At 51.7% G+C, this 12075-nt stretch overlaps 1 protein-coding gene across 4 annotated transcripts; it reads right to left on the bottom strand.

Annotated features, from left to right (window-relative positions):
• Positions 1 to 4435: 4435 nt before the first annotated feature.
• On the bottom strand, positions 4436 to 11650 carry LOC121166629 (leucine-rich repeat-containing protein 37A-like). 4 transcript variants are annotated; one of them, XM_040995841.1, is made up of 5 exons: positions 10791 to 11650; positions 10352 to 10453; positions 6248 to 6306; positions 4753 to 4798; positions 4436 to 4641 (listed from the first exon to the last, which is right to left on the bottom strand). In XM_040995841.1, the coding sequence occupies exons 1-5, from the start codon at positions 11613 to 11615 to the stop codon at positions 4501 to 4503; spliced, it is 1173 nt and encodes a 390-aa protein (XP_040851775.1). In that variant the 5' UTR covers positions 11616 to 11650; the 3' UTR covers positions 4436 to 4500. The 4 variants fall into 4 exon arrangements, 2 of the variants coding, with proteins under 2 accessions (XP_040851775.1, XP_040851776.1); XM_040995842.1 differs by lacking the exon at positions 4753 to 4798 and having other exon boundaries at positions 4563 to 4641; positions 10791 to 11291; XR_005885452.1 differs by lacking the exons at positions 4436 to 4641; positions 4753 to 4798; positions 10352 to 10453 and adding an exon at positions 10137 to 10289 and having other exon boundaries at positions 5896 to 6306; positions 10791 to 10879.
• Positions 11651 to 12075: the final 425 nt, after the last annotated feature.

Genomic DNA, 12075 nt, shown 5'->3' with positions numbered 1-12075 from the left:
TGTTCGGGTATAGCATGGACCTCTCGGAGTGTCTGCGTCCGTGTCGTTTTCGGAGGGCCCCTGGAGGGCGGTGGCTGTGCTGGGTTTCCAGATGCCAGCGGAGGTGCTGGCTGTGTCCTTCCGCTGACATCCCCCAACACTTGCCACCATTCTTATGACAAGTGAGCACTGTGCCAAGCCTGGGCTGCCACAGCTGCCCCTTGGGGCCCCAGCGACCTACATTAAGGCTCCTCAAAAACAGAGGGGGTACCGGCACAGTGAGGCCCACGCGTGTACACACATCAGGCCACACCAAACATGCATTGCACCAAATACACGTGTGCCATACTAAACATGTGCACCACAGCTCATTCAGTGTCACATCACATGCACCACGCCACGCATACGTGCCACCCAGAGCACGCCACGCACACATGCCACCCAGAGCACGCCACGCACACATGCCACCCAGAGCACACCACGCACACGTGCCACCCAGAGCACGCCACGCACACGTGTACCAGCATACTCCACACAGCCACACCAGACCTACATGCATGACAGCACCGCACACAGTGACACACATCACACACCAAGGCGTGTGTCTCACACAGCGCAGAGGCATGGCAGTGTTTGCCACAGCCGTGGCACTCATGCACCCGTACACGCACCCACACAAATCCCGTGCACGCACACCCTCCCCTTCTGGGGACAGCATCCTTGTCTGCGGTTCCTTCCCAGGGCTGGGGCTCCTATTAGGGGTCACGGTGGTCACAAGGAGGGTCAATTGTCACGGCTGCTGTTGCTGAGGGCTGCCCGCCAGGGGAGCGGCGACCAGGCTCATCGGGAGGAGGGACTTCCGGACTCAAGGGAGGCCCAGGACTGGGGTCCCTGGGGGACAGGAGGCCCCTGCCCTCCCCATCTTCTGTCCTTGGCCCTGTGGGGCTGCAGACCCCTATGTTGGTTTGCAGGAAACCCCTCCACAGTCCCCAGCACAGCTCTGGCATGAGAGAGAGCAAAGGGGCAGAGGTGGGCATGGTGGCCCTGAGGAGGACATGGTCAGGGTGGTCTGCAGGCTGACATGAAGCCCCTGGGCCCCGTCAAGTGCCCATCTGTCTCCCCCAGCCTGGTCCCAACACTGGGGGCCCAGTGAACACCCTTGCTCAGCTGGCCCCTGGACCCCCAGGATTAGGAGTTGCCCCAGGGCCATCTGGGGGCAGCTCTCCAGGCCACAAGCCAGACGCCACGGAAGGATGGATCTTGTGGCCTGTGGTGGAAATAGCCTGCAAGGACACAGCAGGCACCTTGTCAGCCCTCGGGAGCCCTGCCATGACTGGAGCCACAGAACTGGGAGCACGGCGGCCAAGGCTATCCCTTGGGCCAAGGCTATCCCTTGGGCCCCGCGTCCCTCCAAAGCAGCCCTGAGTCCTATACCATGGACTTGGCCACTGGCCACCACATGTCCAGAGAACCTGATCCAATCCCGCCGGCACCGGGACAGCACTCGGCAGGGACACTGTAGGACACCTGTCCTGGAGAACGTGGCTGACCAGTCTGACCTGTCCTGGCAAACCCCACAGCCCAGGGTCACAGCCCCCCTGCAGTGCATGGGCCTGGACACCTGACCTCTGACCTGACCCCACCTCGGCGTGTCTGTGTCCACCCCCGGCCTCCTGTCCTGGAGCAGCCAGTGGTCAGTCTGGGGTCCTGCCAGGACTCTGGCTGCAAGACAGCCCTCCTGGCTCTGGGCCACAGGGTGTAGAGACAGAAGTGGGAGGACGCCCAGAGTGCCTCTAGAAAAACAACTGCCATGGCCAGAAAAGTAGCAGGACCCCCTGACCCAGCCTCTCGGGGTGATGGGGGACTGCACCCGTCTCTCTGGGGTGTTCCCTGGAAAGTGGGCTCTTTCTACCGCCTGCAGACACCGGCTTACCTGGTTGGGGACAGCATCTTCACCCAATGGGGCTGAGGGGGGTGAGAGCCCAGCTGGTACACAGATCTGGGCTGGCCCCCAGGGCTGGGGAGGGGCTGCTTGGGGCCAGAGGAGCTGTGTGCCAGGCCCCTTCCCCGCCAGGCCAGGCAGCTTCCCGTCTGAATTCCAGACGCATGATGGCTGGGCAGGCTGCAGCCAGTGGCCAGCAGCGCCAGGTTCCAGACCTGGGGCTTGTCCAGGCAGGCAGTGAGGCTGCCCAGTGCCCATAAGTGTCAGGGGGTTCCATGATCATGCGTAGCTCAGGCCATCACCACCTCCCAGCTCTTGAGCAAACCAGCAGATATTACAGTTCCACAGGAGAAAGCCCACGTATCTCCCACAGAATCTGCCCCCAGACCTGGTTCTCTCATGTGTTGGTTAATGTCATGGCCTAGCCTAACATTACCAGCTCCCTGTTTGGACACTCACTGGTAGGTACTATGATCAAGCCCTGCCAGGAAGAACCACAGTGCTAGCTTTAGTGTGAGCTGGTGTTTGCCGGTTAGCAGTGGTCAAGGTTCACTAGCCCAGCTAGGGTCTCCCACATGGGTAGGTGCATTGGTCTGACCCAGAAAGGTCCTCTAGCTTCCCTCCTCCAACTGCTCAGCCTCAGCTCCCTCACTGACCTGCCAAGTATAGTGGTCTTCTTGGTTGAGGTCCCCCAGAAGTCATTCCTCACTTGCAACATACTTCCTCAGCAGTCCTCCCTCCCACACACCCCCATACCCTCTTCCCTGAGCAATCCACAGTCCCTGCGCCAGGAACACATGGGTTCCCAGCCCAGGCTTCCAATGGGGTGGTGGTGTGCTGGTGTTGAGCTCTGCCGGCCCACCAGGGACCCAGGCTCCACGCATGCACACCGGCCCGTTTCCTTCTCTGCCCACCCAAGATCCAAGCATGTTCACAGTTTCCCTAGCCCGGTCCACCAGCATGCCACCCCAGCATGCCACCCCAGCATGCTAACCTAGGGCTCTCCCCTCCACGTTCTATACCCCGAGCCCCTGCCTGGGATCAAGTACATGCAGAAATCCTCAGGCTCACTCTGTTTTTCTGGACACGAGTCCCAGTTCCTGCATTCACCTGCTGCCACCACCCCCAGGCTCCCTGAAATCCCACACCCTGAGGCCCCCAGCCTACCAGTGCTGGCAGAAGCCAGGTGCTCTACCACAGGTAACTTCTACTTACTGCTAAAGCTTCCCTAAGGTGTGGCCATCCGCATGAATTTTCTCATCCTTTACAGGTTCGGCTCCTCTTTATAACCTACACTCTCGTTAAAATGAACACCCCCAGGGATGCAGTGGGAGCCGGCATGGGGAGAGTTGATGTCCTTGTGACTTACTGATGCGACACAACTGTCCAGGATGGACCTGGCCATGCTGGTGTTTAGTAAATAGCAGTGGTCCCTGTCTTTCCATCTGTGTGGCTACCAAGGTTACTGAGCTGGATGGCAGCCCTTTCTCCCTGCATCCTAGAGTGGAGGAGCAGAATGGTTAGGGAACCTGGGAGTCTGACAGCCCTGGGTTAAGTCCTCCCTTGTGGATGTGTGGCCTAGGGCGGGTCACCTCTGTTCCTTGGGCTCTGTTTCCTTCTCTAGGAAATGATGTCTAAAGACCAAACAGAAAACTCTAGTCCATGGATTCCTGGGATAGATACAAGACAGAAATGCCTGTTCCAGGGCCAGGCCCCAAGTAAGCAAATCAGAGATGGTGGTCCCCATAGCCACCCACTGCCACCACTGCTTAGTCTTGTGTTTCACACTCAGGAATGTTTGCTGGCTCACTGAAGTCAGCGGGCGAGAACAATGTGTTTTTCCTTCTCAGCAAGGAACGTTGTGAGGTAACTTGGGCCAGCATGCAGAGAAAGCCAGACCAGAGAACTTTCCCACTGACTTGTAAGGACAGGTGCCCCTTCCGACAGCATGAGACACATTCACATTTGAGGCTGTGGGCTTGGGGAAAAGGCAGGACAGGTCGCCACAGGGCACGGGGCTTCAACATCCAAATATCCAGGCAACCTGAAAGACCTCAGAGGGGCGTGTGGCAGGTCCTCTGTGGTAAAGGACTGGTTCTTGATAAGCCAGGGGAGAAGGCACTGGAATGCCCGGTGTTTGACATGTTCATGTCCTAGAACCTGACTGCTGGGGGTGTGTGGTGGGACCCCTGTTCGTCCTGTGCCCATGGTGCCGCCACGGGAGGATTTTTCTACCTCGGAGGCTTCTAGACACAGACCAGTCTTTCTTGCCTGTGGCCTTGTGATTTTTATAAAACTTAGACTTTCGTTTCTTATCATCTTGGCTGGGATGGCTTATGAATATCACACACACGAGTATTAGAAGGGAAGTATTTTTATAAGCCATGGAGGAGCCCCAGCAAAAGGGCTCACTCGGTGAGCACCTCCTCGAGGGCTTCACTTTCTCCTTCGGCAGTCGACTCAGCGGCCGCCCTCTCGCCCGGGCCTTCGCTCGTGCTGTGGGGAACAGAACAGGCCACTTTTCCTCTCTGCCCGCCCCGTTTGTCCCGTTAGGTAACGTGGGGAAGGCAGTCTGTCATTTACCTTGCCCCTCTCATGAAGATTGCTTCCTCGTCAGAGGTTTCATCATACAACCTTTGAGCCAGTTCCTTCCGGCTCATTGCCCGGCGGGGTTTGCGCTCACCCCTCAGCCAGCGCAGCCACCTCACCAAGAAGCCCACCTAGGAAAATGCAGGAGGTTTAGCACCCCTAGGAATGGGGAGGGGAATGCATATTTTGCCCCTCCTCCCGCCACTCCTTCCCCCAGCGACACACCGTGTGCCTCAGTTTACCTGCTTCTTCTCGCGTCTTTGCTTGAGGGAATCTTCGTAAAGGTCGCTGGGGGAAAACAAATGCCCAAGCCAATCAGAGACTGGTGTCACTCTCCATGGCCCGCGCATCTCTGGTGTGCCCGGGACAAAACGTGTCCCTGTCCCACATATACCACAAAGCAAAATCACCACAGACCTGGGATCTGGGCTCCTGGGAGCTCTCCGATCTGCCTGAAGGTGCCCCAGTGGCTAAGGGCCAACTTGAACCACTGCTTTGTGTGAGGTCGTCAGCCCCAAGCACCCTTGTGCAGTGACAGACCGCACAACCACATGGGGTACGTGCACTGTCTCCCTCCTTTAGCATCTGGCACCAGCCCCACCGGGACTGAGTCTCACATGCCTCCTTCACCTGGGGGTGAGGGAGAAGGTGCCTCTATGTGCACAGTCCTTGACCCCTGTGAACTGGGTCACAGCAGGCAGGGCCCGAGTCTGACAGCAGTCACCTAGCTCATGCAGCCTCACACTGCAGGTGCCACTGATGGGAGAGTGATTAGTGAAATCAGTTAAAGGATGAGGCTCGCACTGACACCAAGATACCCCTTATGAATCCAGCAGAACAGGAGAGTGCATTGTTTTCAGCAACTGTGCCTGTGTGGTACATGGGTGCTGATTTCTGACAGAAAACGTAGCTCACAGCCCCAAACCCTTACAAGCCAGAGAGGAGCCCCAGCTGGGAAGAGACCCTCCTCTGATGTTAACAGTATAACCCTGGGGCCAAGATGCTGCCTCTTTCTCGTTTCCTTGTCACACAATGAAGAGACAGACTTCTCTTTAGTTTGAAGATCTCTTCCAGTTAAAGCTCTTAGAAGCTTGGTTAGAAGAGAGAAGACATGACCAGTGTGATGGCTCATTGGCTAAATCCTCGACTTGCATTTGCGGGGATTCCAGATGGGTACAAGTTTGTGTCCTGGCAGCTCCACTTCCCATCCAGCTCCCTGCCTGTGGCCTGGGAATGCAGTGGAGGATGGCCCAAGGTCTTGGGACCCTGTACCTTCACGGGAGACCCATAAGATCCTTCTCTGTTTCTCCTTCTCTTTGTAAATCTGTCTTTCTAATAAAAATAGAGTAAATCTTAAAGAAAAAAAAAAAGAAAAACAGATTAAAAAAAATAAAGACAAGCAGGATGAGAAGAACTTTTCCTGCCTTCTTTAAGGAGACCAGCTCCTCCCACAGTGCAACACAGACTCCCCTAGCCCTTGCTGGAAGCCTTCAGGAAGCCCTCTGGTATGGTCAAAGTACTGTCAGCTGCAGGGATGGCACAGCTGGAGTCCCTCCCCAGCCCCTGCATCCAAGAAGGACTGGGGACAGCAGAGGTGCCATGGTGGTGCTGTCTACCCCAGCTGTGAAGTATGCTTCCTGTCTGTGGAGATCTCACTAAGCAATGAGGTGACTGGAATCCATGTGTTCTCTTCTAGTTCTCGAGTTTCATTTCACACATTACTGGGCTGGTACTTACCTTAGACCTTTTCCTATGTCCTCCTCCTCGGCGTCGGCTCTTGCCCTGTGAGAGTAAATCTGTTTTGGAAGAAGACACAGCCATTATTATGCAACACAGTGACCACAATGTCCAGATCATTTGCATGCCTTTCTTTTTGTATGTATCTGGCGCCTAATACATTTTACTGGCTGTTTAGATAACTTTCAGCAGACAATTCTCCATGAAACCTCTTTGAAGAGGAAAAGATGAAGCATCTTTAATTGGATCAGAAAACTAAACCGAGAAGTCAAGGAGACTAGGCTGCTTAGTAGGATTGCTACTATTTACCACTGTTGAGGAGGCCCTAAAATAGGGACTAGTGCAATGGTGTTTAGGTTTAGTTCTACCTGTAGTGCAGTATCCCATTTGTGCAAGGGCTCGAGTCCCAGCTGCTGTACTTCTGATTCAGCTGTCAGCCAACAGCCTGAGTAAAGCAGCAGAGGATGATCCAAGTGCTTGGGCTCCTGTGCCTGTGTGGGAGACCCACAGCAACTCCAGGCTCCTGACTTCAGACCAGCTCTGGCTGTTGCAGACATTTAGAGTGAACCGATGGGTGGAACAGCACTGTCTCTCCAATAAGAATAGGTAAATCTTGAGTATCAATTTTTCAAAAAGACAAATACAGTATTGTGTCACAAAGGAAGACAAAACAGATGTCATCTGAATGTGAAATGATGGACAACTCGGAAAACCCAAGAAAATCAACTACCATTTTTGTGGAAAGTAATATGCGAGTCCAGAAAGTTGGCCAGACACCAGGTCAAGAGATCAACATACATGCTGTGGTAGCTTTCCTGTGTGCTGCCAACAACTAATGGGAAAACACAAGAAGGGTCCCGTTTGTAACCAACAGAAAGGATTAAAGCTTATCCTGGAATAAGCTCAACAAAAGATGTGTAAGATTGTGTAATGAAAACACTAAAGCCCTTTTGAAAGCCATGAGACTTGCATTCCTATAATGTTGTGATTATGTCAATTAACCTCAAATTAATCAATTAATCAAAATAATTCAATTCAGTTTTATACAAATCCAAAGATACATTTTTACAAAACTGACCGGCTGCCATTCAGTGGGGAATGATGGGCAAGAATAGTGCAAGAAACATGAGAGAGCAGGAGCTCGCTCTAACAAATATAAAACTCAGAACTAAGCCATAAAGTGACTGGAGTTTACCTGTGTGATACAGGTATGGGTGGAAGAAAAGACCACAGAGTCGACGGAAAGAGCAGAGTCCAGATCAGGACATTTTAGATTGGTAAGGAATGAGTGAACTGTTCAAAGAAAAATTATTTTAGAAGATTTAGAAACTCATGTAGAGAAAGATAAGCTAGATTCCCTACTTCAATCATATTGAAAAATAACTCCAGAGGGATTACAAAATAGAAATTAGAACAAAATGTTACAAGAGTCCTAGAAGAAAATATACTACTACTCTATCAGTTTCAAGAACCTAACAAAACTCAGATCCCATCAGCAAAATGTGAGACTGGCAGGTGCAGGGATGTGTGCTAGCAACTCCCTATCCATCCCAGAGTGCGCCCCCTTCTGTTGGGATGTTAGCTTTTATTTTGCTGTTGTTGGTTTAGAAACCTTTTTTTTTTAAATACAATAAATATATTAATCTCTTTGGTGGCCTTTTTCTTGTTCAAGTGTTTCCAGTATTTCTCAGTGTGTTTGTAAGGAAGGGAAAGAGAACAAAGGGAATGAGGAATGCATTCTTTGCAGTCAGGAGATCTGGGTCTGACGTTGGCTTTGTCATTTGGGCCCATAGCTTGATTGCCATGACCTGTGAAAGGGGAACTGCTGCAAGGGCTAAGTTGAGAACACAGGGGAGACTCTGCCCCAAGCCTGACCTCCCCAAGTGCTGAGTCAGCTAGCAGTGTCACACACAGGCAGACAAATCTTTCAAAGGTTTCTCCTATGCCACTGGGCTTAGAAAGCTCTTTTCCATCCCAAGACTGAAAAATACTGCTTGAAATTTATTCTCAGTATCTTTTTGTCTTTTTTTTTTTAAAGACATTAACTGAAATACATTTAGGATGAGAAGTATCCATCTATCACTGTCTGCCATTCACCCTAAGTTCTTAGGCAGCTAGGCAGCGTTTTCTCAAACTGATTAGGCTAGAGGCAACACTGCAGAAGTTTTAGGAACACACATGTCTATGTATTACTGAACTCTCAACTCTGTATGCTGCTTCAAATGAATATTATATTGCATTCTTCTTCACCGTAAACTTGACATTGTACCTAACTCTGATCCTCTGAACACTTACTATCTTTCTAATACAGGCAAAACTCTGCATACTCCCTGACCTCACAAACCTTCTCATCTAACTGGGGAGAGGAACTCAGGAAAACATGAATGAATACAAAGAGAAGTAAGCCAGAACTAAACATACACATTAAAATAACGCAGGACTTGATCAAAATTTCAGCCATTTCCCCGAAGGCAAAGACCAGGGGCCACCTGGAGATATCCAGGATACTGTCTCCGCCGACCCCTTGGCAGTTGACCCCATGTGGCTCCCAGCTCCTGGGTTCAGAAATCAGACTGTTTTCACAAGCAGCAAACTCACTGGAAACAACCTCACCTGATCAGCAGCACAGCCTGAGTGAAAAGACAGAACAGCTGTGACTGCATGACCAGGGAGCTGCCTCTGCAGGGGCAGGCCTCCATGGCACACTCAAGCACCATCAGAAGGCAACTTGGGAAGGGCAAAGATGCAAAGGAATCAGCTGAACCCAGCGTTTAATGGAAAGGTCTGGAGTGGCCAGATTTGTCCCTCTCCTGCAGAGGCTCAGACTCACCAGGGGGCTGCCTCCACATCTGCCTGGGGCTGTCCCTCTGCCCTAGTGCAATGTCAGGATGGCCACTAGCATGCTGGTGGGCTCTCATCTTTCTGTGCTCCTGTCACCATCCCCTGCTGTGGCTGGCGTGTCTGCCTTTAGAAACAGTGATACACTAGGCGGGTGTTACCGGAGGCCAATAGACCCGGGAAGCTCTTTCGTCCTTATATACCTTTGCTGTGCTCCCTCGCGTGTTGACCTTGGCACTTCCCTTTGTGAAAACTGCCACATTTTTAAAGTTCTCAGGGGAGAGGAAATACCTCCCTGTGGTTTCACAGAAACGATGATCCATCTCACAGAAGGTTTAGTCCCAAGAGAGTTGGAGGAGTCAAGGCATGCTATGAAGTGAGGGAATTTTAGGTAGAAAAGGCACAGGTGAAAGTAGGAATGGCTGTGGTGTGGCCGGGGTACGGTAAGGGGCCAATTTTAGGTAGAAAAGGCACAGGTGAAAGTAGGAATGGCTGTGGTGTGGCTGGGGTACGGTAAGGGGCCACTCAGGCAGGAACACAGACAGGGCTGACATGACAGGAAGAGTGTCAGTGAAGTAAACTGGGTTGGACTGCTAGGGTAGTCAAGACCGTCAGATCTTTCAATGACTTCATATTCAAGCCCTTTCCTGTTGGGAAAAGTAATGCACTTTATGTAACTGAACAATAGGTGAACAGAGTCAGGCTCCAGGAATGGGATAGGATAAATACAGCACTCCTCAGGGTTCAGCTTAGGAAGCAGGATTCAGTTACATTCAGGTACATAAACAACCTGTCTTTAGACCTGCCTTATGTATTAGAACAGGTAGAATCTTTAACATGTTTTCTGGTAGTGTCCTGAGGACAGTAACCATTCTGTGAGGTGAGGGTGCTGATACAGCGCTCATCCTTTCAACAACGAGAAGAGAGACCAACAGGAGCAGAGAGGGGAGTGGTAAGCACATCAAACAGTTGACATAGCTGTGGGGAAATCTTGTTATCTATGAAGTCTGGTCTTCCACCTCTCACAAGAGCCAGTGGCTTGGCTTGCTACCTAGTTTCCAGTTGCACTGAGATTTCCTGGGAGTAGGGTCTATTCAAAATCTCAAGCATATGCTTTTCAGGAGAGTATGTCTTTGTGACCATAGAAGAACGTCAACTGGCAGTATGTGGGCAAGTGGCTTTGATGTTCACTCTGCATTCAAATCTGTTGTAAAAAAAAAAAAGAAAAAGGATGTTCTAGAAACCTAAGTGAATCGTTGTCCTTACCCCAACGAGACAGGCTCCCGTTATTAAGATCATCACAGCTACAGTGACAGATATTGCCATGATGAGTATTTTGTTAAGGCTGTATCTTGGGACTTCTTTGAGCTAAAAGAGCAATGAAAAGAGATCAAATAAAGAGAGCATGAACACTTAACTATTCCAGCCCGTATTCTTCCAGGTGAGTGGCTTGTAGGATCTTCAAGACCACATAAGATCCAATGTTACACGATCTGATTATCACACGGGTACTCTACAGTTCATCTAGCTTGTCAGGTCTGCTTCATTCTCTAAAGGAGCAAAGTGGGAAATTGCCACCTTGGCCAAAGTTATGTGCCCAATGCAAGATATGGACTGGGAGCCCCTGTTCTTCCTCCTTGGGGCTTTAATGACACTTCCTGAGCGACAGGAAAGGGCAGCTCTCCGGTCTCGTGGCCGTCCTCACCTCACTTGGCTCGATCATTCCTGCATCAGTCTGGCCTCCTGGGCTCTCGCTGATGTAGTCCTCTTCTTTCCAGCGGTCTGTGTCCCATTCTGCCTTGGCCTTCACTTGCTGCCGCTCACTGAGGAGCTTCATGAGGAAGCCCGTTCTGGAGATGAGCTTGGCACAGGACAGCTGCACCTGGGGGTCCGCACAGTCCATCTGCAGAGTCCTGATAACTTCTGAGATGAATTTTCTCACGTCATTATTGGGGATGAGGGACCAAAGCTGCTGGTTCAGTTGACTTTCCAATTGGTGCACTGGGGATGACTGCAAGGGGTAAGTACTGCCTGTGGGCATGGAGGGGATGTCCCTGCCCATGTTAGGGTTCCCCCATTGCATTTGCTCAGTGACCACTACTGAGTTGGGGGCAGTCTCAGGGGAACCAGCGGCCAATGGATGCTCCTGGACTGCGCTGGCAGGGGGAGATTCTTCTGGCACAGCCATGCTGTCTTTCAAAGTGTTTCCTAAGTCATTTCCTGCAGCAAGGCTGGCTTCAAGAATGTCTTCTGTAGGAGGTACTGGAAGAGCCATCGCTTCCGGAGAAGGAAAATCCTGAGAACTCGGGTCTCCAGAAGAGGGAGAAGGCTCTCGGGGAGGGGAATTGATGAGACTCTGTAGGGCAAGGAACGCGGGCCTCTTTACGGAGCTCCATGTTTTGAGGGAATTCTTCCTTCTCAACTTCAGTCTCCGTTTGGCTTTGGGGGTTTTGAACACTGGAGCAAGATCAATGTTATTGAAATGGCAATCTGTGTTTGGTTCTGCTGTCTCTGCCTTTTTTGCTCGCATTTTTGCTATAAATATGTCAATTAGCCTTTTCTCTGGCTCAGAGAGACACTTTGCACGGGCCGCAGCAGATGGCCTGCCCGCGATGTACTTCTTCAGGAAAGAGGGAGGCTCTCTGTGAGTGGGGGCCCTGGGTAGAAGGAGTTGGCCCCCAGGTGCCAGGGCCTCTGGGCCACATGAAGCTCCTGCGCTCCCCAGCCGGCCTTGCACGGTGCCCTCCACCAGGGGGCGCGCGTTCTCTCTCCTCCCGATTGTCTCCCGCTGCTGCCTTTTCCTCAGGCCCTTTGGCCCCCGGCTGATGTGCTGTGATCCGGTACTTTCTAACTTCCTTAGGAAGAATAGTCGTTTTGCTTTCAGATCTAACGGAGGCTGCATCAGCACGACAGCTTTTTTGGTGTTTTTAACCTCATCATCCAGTTTTTGTTCAATTGCAGAGTTTATCAAATTTTCCAGAAAGTGGATC

The sequence above is a fragment of the Ochotona curzoniae genome, unplaced genomic scaffold, assembly GCF_017591425.1.
Source record: "Ochotona curzoniae isolate NIBS_2020 unplaced genomic scaffold, NIBS_Ocur_1.0 patch181, whole genome shotgun sequence".
NCBI classification, from domain to species: Eukaryota; Metazoa; Chordata; class Mammalia; order Lagomorpha; family Ochotonidae; genus Ochotona; species Ochotona curzoniae.
This window is presented reverse-complemented; position numbering and strand designations above follow the sequence as displayed.